General features: G+C 44.5%; 1 protein-coding gene across 5 annotated transcripts in view; it reads left to right on the top strand.

The window, feature by feature from the left end:
- SPIRE1 (spire type actin nucleation factor 1) overlaps positions 1-19,776 on the top strand; it is a 305,419-nt gene that overhangs the window by 152,650 nt on the left and 132,993 nt on the right. For all 5 annotated transcript variants that reach the window (XM_030212367.1, XM_030212391.1, XM_030212383.1 and 2 more), the window contains exon 4: positions 2,194-2,319. In XM_030212367.1, coding sequence (XP_030068227.1) covers positions 2,194-2,319 — 126 coding nt within the window. The remainder of the gene's footprint in view (positions 1-2,193; positions 2,320-19,776) is intronic.

Genomic DNA, 19,776 nt, shown 5'->3' with positions numbered 1-19,776 from the left:
CTCTATATAAATAAAAAGAGATTACCTACTATAGGGAGCAAAATACAAGATCACTTTCTACCCTAAAATAAAACCCACAAATACATTATCTGGATACCCAAGAAAAGTCAAAAACTTGTGGGACAACAAAGTTACATGGAGGGGCATTTTCGAAAGGGGTGTCCAAGTTGCGATTTGGACGTCCTTGCAAAACAGCAAAATCCAGGGGTGGGGGAACCCGTATTTTCGAAACAAGATGGACGTCCATCTTTCGTTTTGAAAATACCATCAGAGATGTCCAAATTAGAGAGCTGCACGGGAACGGGATTCCCGCAGGGATGGAAGCAGTTCTGCGGGGTTCCCGCGGGGATGGAAGCAGTTCTGCGGGATTCCTGTGGAAGTGTAAACTGCACTGCACCAGCCTCTCATCTACTGAGTACCTTGAGTGCTGTCTCCTCCTCCTCCTCCTTGCTTTAACAGCACAAATGTGGAAAGTCTTCCATTAAGGAGGTGGTAGAGACACAAATGATGATGGAATTCAAAAAGGCTTGGGATGAACACAGAGGATCTCTAATTAGAAAATGGAAGTTATAAAAATCCTAACCTTAAATGGCTGCATGTGTGTGGATGTGTCAAGTGACGCTTAAATAGTGACTCTGGCTGTGATTAACTAGGGCCGATAACAGGCAGACTTGTATGGTCTGTGTCTAATATATGGCAGTCTGGTTTTGGATGGGATAGAAAGGGCTTAGACAGCAACTTCTGTGGCTGGAACATAAGGACAGTGCTGGACAGATTTTTATGGTCTGTATCCCACAAATGAGAAGACGAATAGACTGGAGTGGGCTTCAACGAGAACTCCAGCAGTTGGAACATAAGTATAGGGCCAGATAGACTTCTATGGTCAATGTTCCAGAAACACGAAAGTATATAATATCACACTCATTGATTTAATCATGAATTGATAATGAGTGTGACTATTGGGCAGACTGGATGGACCGTTCAGGTCTTTATTTGCTGTCACTTACTATGTAACAATTAATCCTCTTTGCTCCCGGGCTGATGCGCAGACCTCAGCTCTGACACAGGCAAGAGCATCGGATGTCACCTGACCTACTGGCGCGTGCATGTGGTGACTTCTCAGCACACAGTGCCAGAAATCAGAGACAAATCTTACATGTGCACACCAGAGTGTTCTAAGTTTCAGCTTCCATTCCTTCCTTGCCTACAGTGATGTGGCTCAAATCCAGAGAAAGACTGAGGGAGCTGACCAGAATTTTCTTTTATGCACCATTAAATTCTTGCGGGGATGGGTGGGGATGGGTTAAATTCTTGCGGGGACGGGTTGGGATGGGTTAAATTTTTGCGGGGACGGGTGGGGATGGGTAATATTCCAGTGGGGACAGGTGGGGATGGGTGAGATTCTAGCAGGAACGGGCGGGGATGGGTAAGATTTCTGTCCCCGTGCAACTCTCTAGTCCAAATCCTTAAATTTGGATGTTCCTAGATTTGGACGTCCCTAGACATGGACGTTTTGACTTTTGGCGATTTTCGAAACCAAAGACGTCCATGTCAAAAACGTCCTAATGCAAGCCATTTGGGCTTAGGAGGAGCCAGCATTTGTAGTGCACTGGTCCCCCTGACATGCTAGGACACCAGCCGGGCACCCTAGGGGGCACTGCAGTGGACTTCATAAATTGCTCCCAGGTACATAGCTCCCTTACCTTGTGTGCTGAGCCCCCCAGACCCCCCTGTATACCACTACCATAGCCCTAAGGGGTGAAGGGAGACACCTATATGTGAGTACAGTGGGTTTCTGGTGGGTTTTGGAGGGCTCGCTGTTCCCTCCATAAATGTAACAGGTAGGGGGGTATGGGCCTGGGTCCGCCTATCTGAAGTGCACTGCAGTACCCACTAAAACTGCCTGCATGCACTGTTATGGACCTGAGTATGGCATCAGAGGCTGGCACAAAATATTTTTAAAGATGTTTTTCAGGGTGTTATTAAACTTTGAATCCTAGCATTTATATAATCAAGCCACACCCTTCTACTGTTTCATACTTTTCTGCTTTTTTACTTGAAATGCCAGAGCCTAGTTGGGCTTTTCTTGGACTGGCAATTCTATTATAAAATGTCTTCAAGGAAAATTAGCAGATGGAACTTAAAACATGTTAGAACTGCTAGGCATAAAATGTTTTGTGCTATTTTCCACAGTTATGTGCTTCACATCTTCCAGCACCATTGGAAGCTCCTAATCACTACCAGGCAGTATGTCGGGCACTGTTTGCGGAAACTTTGGAGCTGCGTATGTTCTTGGCCAAAATAAAAAGTGCAAAAGAGGTGAGTTTATTTATTTAACAAATGTATAATCCACATAATGCACAGTCCCAGGCTGCTCACAATCAAGCATACACGTTAAAATAAGTCATCACAAACAAGAGTAACAAAGTAAACCTGAATTACCATATCAAAAAGCATCATACATCCTGACTGCAGTTATCAGAAAGCATTCACAAATAAGTGAGTTATTGCTGTAATTTTTGTTCATAAGAGTGAGAGTCTGTACTGTGCATCTCCTTATGAGAAAAAGTTCTGTGAAATATGTTTTATTTTCTGTTCCTTCTTGAAATGTGCCAATAAGAAGACTGTATTTATCTGGCGTCAGTCAGCATTTTTTTAAAACGCTGACCGCTGCCACTAAAATTATACCCAGATATTCCATGCTGGCCATTTCCTGGTACCAGCATTAAATATACAGGTATGTGTGGACAGGCAGCATGTAACCAGATAAGTGCTGATAGTTAGCCCTTAACCGAATAAGTTTAACCTAGCAAATAGAGCTGCATAAATAGCAATCAGCTGGGGTCAAAGAAACTCCTCTCCTCTCTGAGATAGTTCCAGACACTTCAGACAGCCGAGGGCTCATCTCTCCAGCAACAGCACCATCCTGTGATGCAAGCAACTACAGCCTCTCTCCGGCTCTGAGTTCCAACAGGGGAGGGGGAGGAGTAGGACGCTGATCAGGGCGCAAGCTAACATCAGCATCTCCCATGGCCGCTATTTCTTGCGGTTCAGCGGGAGAAATCGACATTCTTGTTATGAAAGCTTCCACAATCGTAACCTGCCAGTAATGGAAACTCACTTGAGATTCAGAGGGGAAATCTGTAGGTTCCCCTTGCGCTTCTTCCCCATATTAACGATAGGGAAGTGCATAGCAAAGCTTCCCCGTGTTGTCTCTCAGGCATAAATAGCAATCTATCTTTGTCCAGTTTAACTTATCCAGTTAATAAGGGCTGAACATTGGCAGTTATCTAGTTAAGAGTCTGCTCCACCCCAACTCCAGCCCCCAACCACCCAATGTTTCAGGTAAAACTTACAGCTTCATGTAATAAGTGTGTTTTAGATTTTTAACACAGGTTTTTTAAAAATTTCCAATTTAATATGCTAATTATATGCAAAAAGCAGTTAGTTAAAACTGTATGTTAATTAAAATTTTAAGTAAACTTTGCTTCCATTTTAAACTGTGGAGGCTACTCTAGAAACTCCGTGCATTGTCCCTGCCTCTACCCCCACTCCAGCTGAAATGGGGATCCCCCTGCCCTAGAACCCCCTGAGATAATGATCCCCTTTCCCAGGCACCCCAGTTGGAGAACAGGTAGATGCAATTCCTAGCACTGGCAGTGTTTTGTGATTAAAAACATCAGCTCTCAGACTACCAATAGCACTGTGAGGTCAGAGAGAGATACATCTTAGGATACTTGCCACTAGTAGAAGGAAAACAGCTAGAAGATAGTTGGAGCATATCAGTCTTGAAGCCTAGAAAACAAATTTTTTTTAAACAAGAATCCCTGTAGAGAAAAAAAAAACCTGTTGTAACTTTCTACAAAGTTTGTACAAATGATACGTCCCCTTAGGATAGAAAAAAAATGTCATTTTGTCTGCATCTGTTAAGAGAATCTTCTTTGTGTAGATGAAGGTAAATCAATCCCTTTGGGATTGCTGGAGGCTGGCAGTGTATGAGAAGCCTGCTTATTCTTTGAATGAAAGACACCACTGTAATTGTACACTGCCTTTACTCAAATGCTAATTAATGCAAATTATTTTCTTGGTATTTAGGAGTATTTCTTCTTCCTGAAGTTGTGCAGTGACTCATGTATTCCAAAATGTGGATGCTTTTGGCCAAGTTGCTGTTTTTTGCCTTTGGATTAAAATAATAAATAAATAAATGGGTTCCTTCAGGGGTTGAAAAAATGTTAGCATGTGTATTTGGCATTCCCATTTGATAGCTGACCAGTAATCAGTGGATCAGCCAGTTAAAAATATTTATCATCAGAATTCTAACAAATTTAACAATAATCTAAAACTGATTGGATAAAAGAAAAGTGTCAGATGAAAGTATCTGCATGTTTTTTTTATGGGTGGGAGGAGGGAAGGCAGATTTGAATTGCTAATCAATATTTCCATGTGTGTATGGTGCCAAAAATGTACACGGCTCTAAAAAGGATTTTAGAATAGATCCACTAGCTTTTATATTGAAAAGCCAGTGGAGTAGAGATGCTCCTTCCCTTTTGTAGTCCTCGAGGAAAAACCTTATCCAAGACCCTTTTTTTTCCATTCTAACCCAACAGAATGTTGGAAAAATATACAGTAAGGTTAAGAGTGTTCTAATACATGCACTGAAAAAAACTTTTAATGCAGTAAACTAATTGCATGGAAATTACTGCAGTGTTAAAATAACATTAAAAAGTGCCCTGACAAAATAAAAAGCACACCACCACAGTAAGCCAATCTACATTTAGCAGGAGAGTGAAAAAAGTCTTTCATCCAAGATGAGCAGGGCTCACCCAGGACACTTCGCAGAGACTTAATTGATCTGTTTATTGAATGCGATTAAGACATTGCATAGATGCAGAGTATCATGGTCTTACTTGACCTTAGCACAGAGTTTGATTTAGTTGATCTTTCATATTAAACCATGCGTGGAAAATTGGTGTCCGTGAAAATGTCTATAGCTGGTTCTCTTCATACTTATGTACATAAGTACATAAGTATTGCCATACTGGGAAAGACCAAAGGTCCATCCAGCCCTGCATCCTGTTTCCAACAGTGGCCAATCCAGGTCACAATTACCTGGCAAGATCACAAAAAAGTACAAAACATTTTATACTGCTTATCCCAGAAATAGTGGATTTTCCCGAAGTCCATTTAATAATGGTCGATGGACTTTTCCTTTAGGAAGCTGTCCAAACTTTTTTTAAACTCTGCTAAGCTAACCGCCTTTACCACATTCTCTGGCAACGAATTCCAGAGTTTAATTACACATTGAGTGAAGAAAACTTTTCTCCAATTCATTTTAAATTTACTACATTGTAGCTTCATCGCATGCCCCTAGTCCTAGTATTTTTGGAAAGCGTGAACAGACGCTTCACATCTACCCATTCAACTCTACTCATTATTTTATAGACCTCTATCATATCTCCCCTCAGCCGCCTTTTCTCCAAGTTAAAGAGCCCTAGCCGCTTTAGCCTTTCCTCATAGGGAAGGCGTCCCATCCCCTTTATCATTTTCGTCGCCCTTCTCTGCACCTTTTCTAATTCCACTATATCTTTTTTGAAATGCGGTGACCAGAATTGAACACAATATTCAAGGTGCGGTGGCACCATGGAGCGATACAACGGCATTATAACATTCTCATTTTTGTTTTCCATTCCTTTCCTAATAATACCTAACATTCTATTTGCTTTCTTAGCCGCAGCAGCACACTGAGCAGAAGGTTTCAACGTATCATCAACGACGACACCTAGATCCCTTTCTTGGTCCGTGACTCCTAACGTGGAACCTTGCATGACATAGCTATAATTCGGGTTCCTCTTTGCCACATGCATCACTTTGCACTTGCTCACATTAAACATCATCTGCCATTTAGACGCCAAGTCTCCCAGTCTTGTAAGGTCCGCTTGTAATTTTTCACAATCCTCCCGCGATTTAACGACTTTGAATAACTTTGTGTCATCAGCAAATTTAATTACCTCACTAGTTACTCCCATCTCTAGGTCATTTATAAATATGTTAAAAAGCAGTGGTCCCAGCACAGAGCCCTGAGGAACCCCACTAACTACCCTTCTCCATTGAGAATACTGACCATTTAACCCTACTCTCTGTTTTCTATCTTTTAACCAGTTTTTAGGGGATAACATTTTTTATTGATGATAAACATATATTGTCACAACAATAGCCCGGGATACACACAGTGTCACCCCAAGACTTCCATTCGCATAATAACATAACAGCATTCATCATCAACTTTTTGTTTAACATTTCCTCCCTTGTCCCCTCCCCGCCTTCCCTTGTATCTCCCAACCGAATCTTGTGTTCTTATAGATTCGTTGGAATCTTTCCTGTTTCTTTTTTCACAGGTAAAGCTAGTGTTGTAGAGTCCCCCCATCCCTACTTCTTCACCCATCCCACCCTTTCCCTTCCCTTTACTTTACACAGAGTCTGACACCTTTCTTATTCATCTAACTTATATCAAAAAGGAGCAAGTTTAAGCGACACCACCTAAGGCCGTTATCTCTCTCAAGCTAATGTGTGTGCATCCAATTATGTCCCCTTATCACTTAAAGGATGTGATGGTATCTCAGTCATACATGTCTATCGAAATCCCTCATTATCAATCTGGTGACTTGTTTAAAAGGTGGAATATTTGTCTTCAGCCTCATTGAGTAGGGTGTCATATTAATCACCTAGTCAAACCACCCTTCCCCAAGATCATGTGTATAGCCTAAGATACTAGCGATTTCAGAAGTTTAATAAATAACTTCTCCCTCGGGGTGTTAGGGTCTCCCACAATGGTTCCCACTGCGCCCTGAACCTCTGGCCCGGTAGACTATCTATCTCTCGTATTCCGCATCGGTCAACTCGCATTTGTTTAAGCATTTGACCCCGCCACACTTGCAGGGGAGGCTCCTCCATCCCCCTCCAAAATTGCAAAATTGTGTTAATGCAATAGTACATTCCAATGCATAAGAACGCCTTGAGCCCCTCCGGAGGTATTGTTGTGTACCTAAAGTTGTTGAATAATATTTGTGGATCTTGAATGAATGTGCAACTCCAAATCCGATCTATCTCTTGCCCTACCCGTTGCCAAAATTTTTGTACATACTTACAACCCCAAAACATATGTCCTAATGTGGCCATTTCAGAATTACATTTCGGACAGTTCCCATTTTCTGCAAATCCAGCTTTAAATGCTCTACTCGGAGATATATGAGTTCTGAGGAGCCACTTGTATAACCTCTCTCTCTGCGGAATTGACAGCCTTTGTCTGTATAAGGAGTTTAGGTACGTTTTACAGGTCTCAGGGGAAATTGTACAGTCTAAATCCCGTGACCACCCTCGCGCCAACCTCCTGTAGTCTAGCTCGGCCGTTGAATCTTTGAGCTGCTGATGATGGAACTTCAAAGGGACAGCAAGCTGAGCTCTAAGGGTGAAATCTTCCGCTAAGACTTCCACCACATCCTCCGTTAAATCTTTCCAATCTAGAGAGGCCCAGTAATGTCTTAATTGATAATATGCAAAGTGGTTATTCCCCGAGATCTTATACTTTTGTTGGAGCTCAGGATAGGAATATATTTTCCCTTCTTCTGTCACAATGAGGCATATTTTCAAAGCACTTAGCCTTCCAAAGTTCCATAGAAACCTATGGAACTTTGGAAGGCTAAGTGCTTTGAAAATATGCCTCAATATGTGCTAAGTACACCATTCCCTGTTTTCCCCATTTGTAAAATATTCCACCTCCCTGCCCAGGTAAAAAGGCCGGGTTGTTACGGATCGACAACCAAGGTGATACTCGGGCCGAGAAGTGGCGCCTTCTACATGTCCATCTCCAGGTCTCCCTGAGCGCTCGTAGCAACGGATGTATTTTAAAAGCGTCCAGAGGCAAAGCAATCCCGGTATGCAGTAATGTACTAAAATGCATCCCTGGGATCCTGGTGGTCTCCACAGGTGTTACTGAGAAATCCGAAGTCCCTCGGTACCAGTCGTTTATATGTCTCATCGAACAGGCAACCGTCAGGAACTTAATATTCAAAAGGCCCATACCTCCCGCGTCCCTTGGTGTTGTAAGTTGCTCATATGTTAATCTTGGTTTTTTCCCTTGCCACAAGTACCCCTGTATTATTTTAATGAGTAATTTGTCGTCCCTAGATTTTAGGAAGAGGGGCAGTTGTTGGAATACATAGAGCCATCTGGGAGCTACCATCATATTAAAAAGCGCAACCCTTCCCCAAATTGTTAGTGGTAATTCCTGCCACATGGTCAATTTGCTTTTAGTCATTTCCATGAGGGGGTTTACATTATCCTTATATAACGAGGTATAGTTATTAGAAATCATCACCCCCAGATACTTTAATTTAGGGCCTACCCATGTGATAGGGAACTCTCCCTGCCATTTTACTTTAACCGTTTCATCAAGGGCCATTGCTCCCGATTTATCATAATTCAGGGAGAATCCTGATAGATTGCCATATTCCTGAATCACCTCCAGTGCAGTTTGTAATGAGCGCTGGGGATCAGTAAGCAACATAAGGATATCATCCGCATAAGCTAGGACCTTCACCTCATGATCTCCCAAGTGTACTCCACCTATCCCAATATCCAAATTTAACATCCTAATCAGGGGTTCCAGAGTCAAATCAAATAGCAATGGGGAGAGGGGACAACCCTGACGTGTTCCTCTTTCTACAGAAAACCTTGCCGTTGCCCCACCATTGACCACAACCTGTGCATTCATATCGTTATAAAGGGCCTGTATTGCTCGCAGCATCCCATTAGGCAATTTCATCCATTCTAGTAATTCAAACAGAAAGTCCCAACTAACCCTATCAAATGCCTTAGCGGCATCTAAGCTGACCATTAACCCAGGGATTTTCTGATGTCTGCATTGGGCCATGGACAATAATGCTTTCCGCACATGCAATACTGACTGTCTCCCTGGTATGAACCCTACCTGCGCAGGCCCAATGATCCTGGGAAGGTACATTTTAAGACGTTCAGCCAGAATCTTTGCCAGCAATTTGATGTCTACATTAATTAATGAGATAGGTCTGTATGACTCCGGTTCCTCTGCTGCTTTCCCAGGCTTTAATAGTAAAGATATACTCGCGGTATTCTCATGCAATGGGAACTTCCCATCTGAGACAACCGCCTGGTGGTATGCATATAGAGGCCCCAACAAGGAGAGTTGCAGAATTTTATAGAACTCTCCCGAGTATCCATCTACCCCAGGTGCCGAATAGGACTTTAAGCCCTTAATCGCGGTTTGCAGCTCCTTCAGCTGTATCGGGGAATCTAGCATAGCTATCTCTTCTTCTTCAAGTTGTGGCATTCCGGACCTCTGCAAAAATTCCCCTATTGCACCCCTCCCCCCCAATTGCTCTCTCTTATATAAGTGCATAAAGTGTTCTTGCAAGGTTTTCTGAATATCTGCTAATTTGTTAGTGATACGTCCCTTATTATCCCGAATTACTGGGATCGTCCGATTACCGCCCCTCCCCTTAACCATCCTTGCTAAGAGTCCCCCTGCCCTATTGCCAAATCTGTTGAACTTATATTTCTGAAAGGTCTGATTTCTAAGTAAATTCTCATGTAATAATGAGTTGATGGAAGCTTGTATTGCTAAGTATCTATCTTTATTAACTTCTGTTGATTGTGCCAAATATCGGCGTCTTGCCCTCACCAGCTGTTTGTTTAAACTAATTAAACTACGCGCAGACCTCTTCCTTCTAGCCGCAACATATGCGATCAGATCTCCTCGCAAAACAGCCTTTCCTGTACACCAAAACAGTTGGGGATTGGATTGGTGAGCTTTATTGAAATGAGCGAACTCCTCCCATCGGGCCTTTAAAAATTTTTGAAATGATTTGTCATTGGCTAAATAACTCGGGAATCTCCAACGTTTAGCTGCCACCGATCTACTGGGGTCATTTAATTCAACCCATACGGGACTATGGTCAGAAATTAATATCTCTTCCATTTTGGAATTGATGACCTGAGAAAACAGTGATTCGGACATGAATATATAGTCTATCCTTCCCCACGTACCGTGAGCTCTCGATCTATGCGAGTACTCTTTGGTTTCTGGGTGTAAGTTCCTCCAGGCGTCTATCACAGAGAGAGAGTACCCAAATTCCTTCAATATTTTCCCTTCTTTGTGACCTGCTTGTGTATGTCCTCTTACCCCTGTACAATCTAACTTAGGGTCCATCAGGCAATTCATATCTCCCATTACAATCAAATCTTTACCCTGATATGGTGTCATTTGCTTCAACAAGTTAGGGAAGAATGATTTCTCCGGTGGTGTAGGAGCATATACATTTAGTATATATAATTCTCTCCCCTGTAACCATAATTTGACCAAGAGATATCGTCCTGCAGAGTCCTGTAATTCTTTTTTAACTGAATAGGCTAAACGTTTATGGAAACATATCGCTACCCCCCCTTTTCTCCCTTCCCCTGAGGCATAGAGCACCTGCCCAACCCAGCTTTGTTGGAGTTTGTCATGTTCCAAATCGGACAGCCTAGTTTCCTGCATACACACAACATCAGCATTTAAATGTTTTAAGTGTTTTAAAATCTTTTTCCTCTTACATGGGGATGTGATGCCCCCTACATTCCATGATATTAACTTACAGTGTGGTACAAATAACAATATAGCATCTTTTCTTTTTCGTTTTATATCTTTCGGCTACTGGGTCCCAGCCCTTCCCCAGCCGCCTCATTAAATAAATTATCATTTCACCTTCTGCGTCAGCCTTCATTAAATATAAAGTAAATGGATTCCTTTTTGTGTCTTTGTCACCTAGTGCTTTCCTTACTAATAAACAGTTTCGTTCCTCCTCCATTTGTTCTCTTTGGTGTCTCTGTGTGCTGCATCCCATTTGTTGTCTCCCCTTATTCCCCCTCCCTCCCCCTATCCCTCCTGCCATGTATTAACCCTTATTGACTTCTATTGCCATCATGAAGCCCCTGACGTGACCATACCCCCCCCGTGTTTTATTCCAGTTCTCCTCTTTTCTTGTATTTATTCTGTTGTGTGCACTAGAGTTTGGTGCCAGGATCACACTTAAATCATATGTAACAATGAGTCAATTTAACGTTTTAACCCACAATGTTTTCAACAATGCAACTTTAACCATAACAGCAACATTAAAAGGTGCATCCCCAAGTCGCTCCGATAATCCAGGCCCCATTGGTTTCCACCAAACTATAGGATACCAAGTGCTTCAAACACGAGCCTGCAAATCTCAACCATTACCATTACATTTACATTTATATATTACCAGTCCTGGGACCCCGAACGCAGGGGTTCACTGCTATGGCTCTTGTCCCTCATGTCCACCTTTACTTTCAAGGTTCTGGTTCTTTTAATTCAACATCTACAAACTGCTGCGCGTCTTGAACCTGCTGGAACGAATGCCATTGATTCTTATGTTGTATCTTCAGAGTGGCAGGATATATTAGCATAAATCTCTTGTTTTGGTTGGCCAATGCAGCGCATATCGGATGAAATCGTCTCCTTCGCTCTTGGACTCCTGCCGAGTAGTCTTGAAAAATTTTTATCTGGGACCCTTCATATGTGAGGGAATCTCGTCTCATTCTGAAGCCTCGGATGATCTCTTCTTTGTGCAAGTAGTTGTGCACTTTAATAATAACTATTCTGGGCCTCTGCATACCTTGCTGCCAGCGTCCCAGTCTGTGTGCCCTCTCTATGCACATTTCTCCGTAGCTATCAGATAAAGCCAGTTCTTTTTTCAACCACGTTTCAAGCAGGGGCCCCAGAGACTTCTCCGCAACTTTCTCTGGTAGTCCAACAAGTCTTAAATTACACCTACGTGCCCGATTTTCCATATCTTCTAATTTCTCTTGCTGCAGCTTTAGCTGCTCCTGCAGGCGTGCTATTTCTTGTAAATGCTGTGATCCTGAATCTTCTACTATGGAGATCCGTTTTTCGACCTCATCCACTCTCTTCTCTGTGTCTGCCATTGAAGATTCCATATTTTTCATCTGCCCGGCCAGTAAATCAAATCTGGGGCTGAGGGCCGCGCTCACTGCGGCAGTAATCTGGGCGAGTTGCTTTTCAGTAAATTCTCCAGCCCCAGATTGCCTCTGGTCAGCCATTTTTTGACCGGGTTTAAGTGGAGATGTTTTTTCTTTTTCGAACTTTGTTCCTCTTCGCGTGGCTCCCAAGGACATAGGCTTCAGGTATTGCTCCATGCAAAAACTAGGGGCGTCCTCCGTCACCTCTTGCCCCACCTGCGAGTGCAATTATAAATACTACTCAGAGCATCGAGAGAGTCCCAGCCCGCAGAAATCTTGGGTACAATCCGTGATTATATTTGGCTTCTCTGAAATCTACTCTTGCGACTATAAGTCAAGCCTCAGTATACCTTGTACGGCAAAACAGGGGGATTTCTCGTTCCTCTGAGTGCAAACTACCCACCCCTTTCTTTCTCGTGCCAATGTTCAGGGAAACCACTCTCTTGAAAGTACCAGCCGCTATTGCAGACTTTTAGCTGGAAAAATCAAAGCCTCAATGTGACTTAGGCATTAGCTGTCCAGTAAGCATTTGTTTGTTACCACTTCAGACGGCCGTTCTCACCAGCACTAGACGACTTGTATCGATCGTCTGATTTGTTTCCCTTCTATATAGTTGTATATCCTGGTCGCCCTTCTTCCTCGTTCTGCTCCGACCTCATCCGTTTAGGTGCTCTCTCCTGTCAGCCCGTTGCCGTCAAGCAGTGTGCAATTTCCGCCTAGGCCGCCATTTTGTGCCATGCGGCGCGCTGATGATTTTAAATTTTTAAGTTCTTCTTTGCTCCCGTCAGTTTCGCGGCACTGCCTCACATGCGGTAGCTGTCTCCTTGCCTTCCGTCGGCCCTTGATGTTTCGTTGGAGCGGGTCTGGACCGTCAAATTCGGGGCCTCATATTGTGGCACGACGGAGCTCACGGCAGCGCTGCCATTTTGCCGCCCGGCTCCACCGGAAGTCTTTTAACCAGTTTTTAATCCACAATAGAACACTACCTCCTCTCCCATGACTCTCCAGTCAGGACCCCCTCCCCCTCTGGTCTCAGGACCCCCTCCCTCTCTGGCCTCAGGACCCCTTCCCCCCTTCCTCTCCCCCTTCTTCTCCTCCTCCCCTCTCAGGTCTTAGGACCCCCTCCATTCTGGTCTCAGGACCACCCCTCCCCTCTGGTCTCAGGACCCCCTCCACCCCCCTCTCTGGTCTCAGGACCCTCTCCCAATGTCTCCCCTCTTTCTTTCTGCATCCTTCCATCCAGTGTCTCCTATTTTTTCCGTACCCTTCCATCCAGCGTCTTCCCTCTTTCTCTCCCCATCCTTCCACCCATCTACCCTCTCTCCTGATCCTTCCATCTAATGTCTCTCTCCCCCTCCTTCTATCCAGTGTCTCTCTATCTCTCTACCCTTTTCTGTTCAGTGTCCCTTCTCTCTCCACATCCTTCCAGTCTCTCCCCTTTCTTTCTGAATCCATTCATCCATCTCCCCCTTTCTCTCTCCATCCTTCCATCGTGTCTTTCTCTCCCCATCCTTCCATCTGTTTTCCCTCTTTCTCTCCCCATCCTTCCATCCGTCTACCCCCTCTCCCATCCCGTGTCTCTCTCTCTATCCCCTTCTTTCCCTCCAGGCACGCCTACCACAGACCTGCCAAGTCTCCCGCGAAACACTCGGTGCCAGCTCCCATTTCTGGCCACTGCTGCTTCTCATGTTGAGCAGCAGTGGCCGCTACAAAAACAAAAACAGCTGTTTTTAAAAAGAAAGCACAGCACTGCAGGCAGCCATCAGGCATTGGCTGTCGGCTCTGCAGCCGCTCCTCTCGCCTCTCATGTCACTGCCCCTGGAGGAGAAACCCGGAGGAGCGCAGCAACATGAGAGGCAAGAGGAGCGGCTGCAGAGTCGACAGCCAATGCCTGATGGCTGCCTGCAGTGCCGTGCTTTCTTTTTAAAAACAGCTGTTTTTGTAGCGGCCGCTGCTGCTCAACAGGAGAAGCAGCAGTGGCCTGAAATGGGAGCTGGCGCTGCGTGTTTCGCGGGAGACTTGGCAGATGTGTTTGGGTGGGCGGACCTGGAGGGAAAGTGGCTGGGCCTGGGCGGTGATCTCGGGGGGAGGGGGGGTGGAGGGGGAGCAGTGGCTGCGGCGACCTCGGGGGGAGCAGGGGGGGGAGTGATGGCGACCTTGGGGGGGGGGTGAAGGGGTGAGCGGCGGCGACGACCTTGGGGGAGGGGCGGGGCAGCAGGGGCGGGGCCTCGTGCTGCTGTCGTGCGGTTGGTCAGTGCTGCGTGTGACGTCAGCCTGGCTTCGGAGCGTAGCAGACCAACTCAGCCACGAACACAGACTGCAAGACAGAACGTTGGAGGTGAAAATTATTATATAGGATTTACACAGTTTGGTATATGCTGCCATTTGGAGACCATCAAGGTGGTGAACAATAAAAAAAACAATCAATGGAACATTATATATCAAAAATTAACAACATCTACTAAATAATATCTTCTAAGAAATGAGAAGGAGGGGAATAAGCAGTCACACAATATTTATCCATAATGCAAACAAGCAGCAGGATATATAAGGGAGAGGAACAAGAAAACACAAGAATGAAGAAAGAGAGCAGAATATCGTTATGATGCTAAGACTCGGTGTCAAGGTTTCATCCCTGCATCAACTCCTGTTTCTAAAAAATACTGTGACTAAATTGCTTTTTAGAGCTTTGTATTTTGATCATGTTATGCCTTTATTAATTTGTGCTCATTGGCTTCCATTTCACTCTAGAGTTCTGTTTAAGATCCTTCTGGTTCATAAAGTAATGCATTCTGGTATTCCCTTATTATTCATGACACTCTCTTCAGTTACAATATGTGAATCAATTAATATTACCTTCTGCTCAAATTTGTCTTGATACAACTTGTTATCCTATATTTTCTTATGTCCCCCCTCCCCCACCCTCTGGAATGCCTTACCTCTGCCGCTCTGAAATGAGGTTTCCTGGTCTTATGTTAAGGCCACCCATAAGACTTGTCTCTTTTCTCAGACTTTTGAATGTGAATGATGTTGGGGTTTAAGGTGGGGGTTTGTGGTGGTTCTAAGGGCTTGGCTGTGAAGAATCTCTTTGGTTTTCTTTCTGTTTCATGTACAGTCTAAACCACTGTGTTATGTCTTTTGTTCTAAATGTGCTGTATCAAATATTTAAATAAACTCAACCAGAAAGCCTCCAAAGCTGCGGCACCTCACTGTGGACTAATACTTATTTTATTCCAGGGAGGTGTCCAGCAGCAACCTCTTCCTTACATTTGCTATGTAGAAAAATGGCAGTGCCTTATTGCACCACCAGTGGTCGGCGTACGCCTTCCTTATTTTGCAGGTTAACCCCTAGTGGTGAGTTCCAGTGCATCTGTAGGGTTGAAGTACTGCCATTTTCAAGATGGTGATGCCAAGGACAAGAGCAAGTGGTCATCACACCTGCCTCCCATCCCAAGGGTGAGGGTGTTGATGGGAGGGTGAGGGGCCTACTTGGGTGGCCAAGAATCTGTTTTTTTTCATTGGGAGAGCTCTGGGCCTGCTTGGACCACCATGAATCATAGCTGAGGTGAAGGTGCTTCATTTTGCCTCTGATAATCCTGTGTTCCCATGCTAGAATCTTTACTCCAGACCCAAGCTGGAATAAAGATTGAGCACTACAAAGGAAATAGAAAATATTGCCAAAATTCAGTATGTGAGTTTTTTTTAACACTGGGAGCAGTTTTGGCTTTGGCATTTTTCATGCCCACTGCACTGTCCTTTGGGGTGATGGTTTTACTGCTGCTTTTTCCATGCTAAAAGAAAAAAATCTTACTAAATCAGGAGTGAGATTAGCAGAGAAAATTAGGCATTAACTGCTGTGCTAAAGAACAGCACTGCTTATTTCATTGGCCTCTCTCTCTCTCTCTCTCTCTGTTGTGCATTTCTGCAGAACAGCAGGAAGGAGGGAGGGATGCTCCTTTCATGGTTCTACTAGATGTTTCTCTCAGGCTGGAACTCTGTCTCTGGTCACTGTTGCTTCCAGACAGTGTGTGCTCAGCAAACTCCTGGAAGTGGAACCTCCCAGGCCTCTGTCAATGATGAACAGATTATCCCCTCTTTCTTCTCCCTCAGGTTGGATTCCTTCTCAAAAGCCTATGAACAACCCTTTTAGCTCCTAGCCAACATTCTTCTGGCACCAATGTCATGATCCATTGGCTCTGGAGTGTCAGTCATGCTCTTAGGCAGATCAGCAGGGCCAGGAAAGCTGATATTGCTCTTTTCTCCACATTAATACAGAACCAGTGTCAGCTTAACTCTATGGTTGCTGATTTGCACTGTCCTGCACAAAATCACAACAGTACAGACCAACAGCAGCACCTTCAAATTTCCTGCAAATGTGTACTGAATGTAGGCAATAGAGCTTCAAATTAGTGCCTGGTCATATCAAGCTCTGTTCTGCACATCAGCTAGAGCAGTATATAAACTTACTGCAAATAAATAAAATAAATAAGTGTTGACGGCACAGATGTGTTACACTAATGCCACTGAATGAATACTTGCAGGCTCATTTTCGAAAGAGGACGCCCATCTTTCGACACAAATCGGAAGATGGGCGTCCTTTTCACAGGGTCGTCCAAATTGGTATAATTGAAAGCCAATTTTGGACGTCCCCAACTGCTTTCCGTCGCAGGGACGGCCAAAGTTCAAGGAGACTTAGCGAAGGCGGGACTTGGGCGTACCTAACACATGGACGTCCTTGACCCATAATGGAAAGAAAAAGGGCTTCCCTGATGAGCACTTGGACGACTTTACCTGGCCCTGTTTTTCTTACGACCAAGGCACAAAAAGGTGGCCGAAATGACCAGCTAATCACCGGAGACAATCCTGGATGACCTCCCATTACTCCCCCAGTGGTCACTAACCCCCTCCCACCCTCAAAAAACATCTTTAAAAATATTGATTGCCAGCCTCAGATGTCATACTCAGCTCCATCACAGCAGTATGCAGGTCCCTGGAACAGTTTTAGTGGGTGCAGTGCACTTCAGGCAGGTGGACCCAGGCCCATCCTGCTCCCTACCTATTACGTTTGTGGAGGAAACAGCGAGCCCTCCAAAACCCACCAGAAACCCACTGTACCCACATCTAGGTGCCCCCCTTCACCTGTAAGGACTATGGTAGTGTTGTACAGTTGTGGGTAGTGGGTTTTAGGGGGGGTTGTGGGGCTCAGCACATAAGGTAAGGGAGCTATGTTCCTGGGAGTATTTTATGAAGTCCACTGCAGTGCTCCCTATGGTGCCCAATTGGTGTCCTGGCATGTCAGGGGGACCAGTGCACTACAAATGCTGGCTCCTCCCACGACCAAAGGGCTTGCATTTGGTCGTTTCTGAGATGTGCGTCCTCGGTTTCCATTGTCACCGAAAATCAGAAACGACCAAGTCTAGGGACGACCATCTCTAAGGACGACCTAAATTTCAAGATTTGGGTGTCCCTGACTGTATTATCGAAATGGAAGATGGACGTCCCCTCCATCGGGATGTTTTGCGAGGACGTCCTCAACAAAACTTGGGCATCCCTTTCGATTTTGCTCCTCTTGGTATCTATTACTAAACATAGTTTGAGGTTAAGGTTAGGTATGAGTTAAAGACCAGATCTTGGGACAAGGACTTAAAGTAAAATAAGGTGAGAAGGCTTCACACTTGCTTTCTCCTACTTATTTCCACAAAATAGGGAGAAAGCCTATAGTGCATTTCTTTAGGACCACAGCTCCTGCCCTAACGCATGAAGATGACCATGCTGTTTGCCTTTCTGCAGCTCTTCACAAGGGAGAAAGAGAGAAAACTGTATTGTCTCTTTCCCACTACCCAACACTGAATTATAAAGCGTGTTATAAAAACTCTAGAGGTTTCTACACTGTTCTATTATAGCAACTTTTCAAAAGAGTACAATGAAAAATCAAGTACGTGTGTTTAGTAATATTGCTTCATCTGCTTCACATGTTGCTGCTGCTTCTTCCATGTAGTTTTGTGATCTTCAGTCAGGTCCAACCTGAAGACCTCACTTGTCTGCATACTGAAGCCCTCATTGAAATTTGAACAGCTGACAAAAGGCATAATTAAAATTGCTGGCCGACAATATTCTCACATCTGGTTGATGTCATCTAGCAGAGTCCGGTGTGAATGTTGCCTAGCGTATATAGCTACTAGAAATTTTTAGTAGCATCTCACCATGCATGCGCGGGTGCCTTCCTGCCTAATGCACAAATGCAGGTTCCTCGGTCAGTTTTTATCCACGGAGCTGAAAGGTCGTGTCTCTCAGCCAGTTTAAACAGTTGATTTTTCAGTGCCTTCCTTGTAGGTTTTTCCTTAATTTTTCTCACTTTCTTCATCTTTTTATTCTATTAGGTTTTTTGGCTTTTCAAGATTTCTTTCTTTCTTTCTTTTTTTGCATGGCTCTTTAGGCCTCACTTAGACCTGAGCATTGACCTTGATTTGAGTTTTGCCCTTTTTTAATGCTCAAGATTGAGGAGTTTAATTTGGCCGCAATTCTTTTTTCAATGTCTAGGAAGATTCTCAGTATCTTCAAAAGGTCCGCCCAGTGTAATCTGGTGATTTCTGCCACATAGCCACACAGTTGGTGCATCGGGTTCCTTGAGCCTAACCATTAGTCTGATTCTTGTTCTCTCTGTTTGCAAATGGAGCTAAGGCACAGAGGAGCTGTCATGTTCAGTAGGAGAAGCTTTTTGGCTCCTGGAAGGCCAGTCTGTTGACACCAGAAGCATCAACCTCGATGGCAGTCAGGTTCACGCTACTGGTTCAACACTGGCTCCTTCTCAGGCTGTCTCCGAACCAACTCCCCATCTTTGCCGATGCCTGCCCTCAATGAGCAGTACTAGGCCATACTCAAGGAGTTGGTGCAGATGATTCAGCTACATGCTGCTCAGGCATTGAGGGTGCTTGTGCCATCTGCATCTCAGCCTTATCTCCTTCCTGAGGCCCCTAAGCCTCTGGAGTCTTTGATGCCTCAATGCGAGGAGCTGGACTTGTACCGCTCATGAATCAGATCAAAATCCACATTACTTCTCAGAGGAGTCATATGAAGTCCTTTCTGACCCCTCCACACCTCAAGAGAGGCGTAAATCTCCACCTGAAAGTCTTTCATTCACAGGTTTTGTGAAGGAGTGACTTCACCTAGTCTATTTAATTTAAAGACAGAGGAGGAACCCAGGGCAGAGAATTTGATTATCCTGTATTTAATTTAATTTATTTATTTATTAGGATTCACCCTATCCTTAAAGATGCACTGACGAAGAATTGGGAATCTCCCCTCTCAGTGCATGTTGCTCCAAAGAAGGTGGATACTCAGTATCATATCCAGAAGGCTTCTGGATTCGAGAGGGCGCAATTGCCTAACCACTCTCTGGCGGTCAAATCTACTCTCAAACGGGCCAGAAGTTTCAGTACTTGTGCATTGGCTCCCCCAGGTAGAGAGGCCCAGACTCTGGATTTGTTTGGGAGAAGATTTTATCACGCCTCGATGCTTGTTAACCAGCTCCACATGAGTATATACTTGAAGGCTTTGGTGTGCAGGACGCTCAGTCTCGCGGACTCACTTCCTCAGAAGCAGGCTGCAGAGCTTCGCCAGTTGTCCAACAAACAGTTGGAGTGCAGGAAATATCTGGCCAGGGGCGCCTGTGACACCTTTGATATTGCATCCAGACTCTCC

This window comes from Microcaecilia unicolor, chromosome 1, assembly GCF_901765095.1.
Source record: "Microcaecilia unicolor chromosome 1, aMicUni1.1, whole genome shotgun sequence".
In the NCBI taxonomy this organism is placed as follows: Eukaryota; Metazoa; Chordata; class Amphibia; order Gymnophiona; family Siphonopidae; genus Microcaecilia; species Microcaecilia unicolor.
Note: the sequence above shows the minus strand (reverse complement) of the source record. Positions and strands in the feature narration are given on the sequence as shown.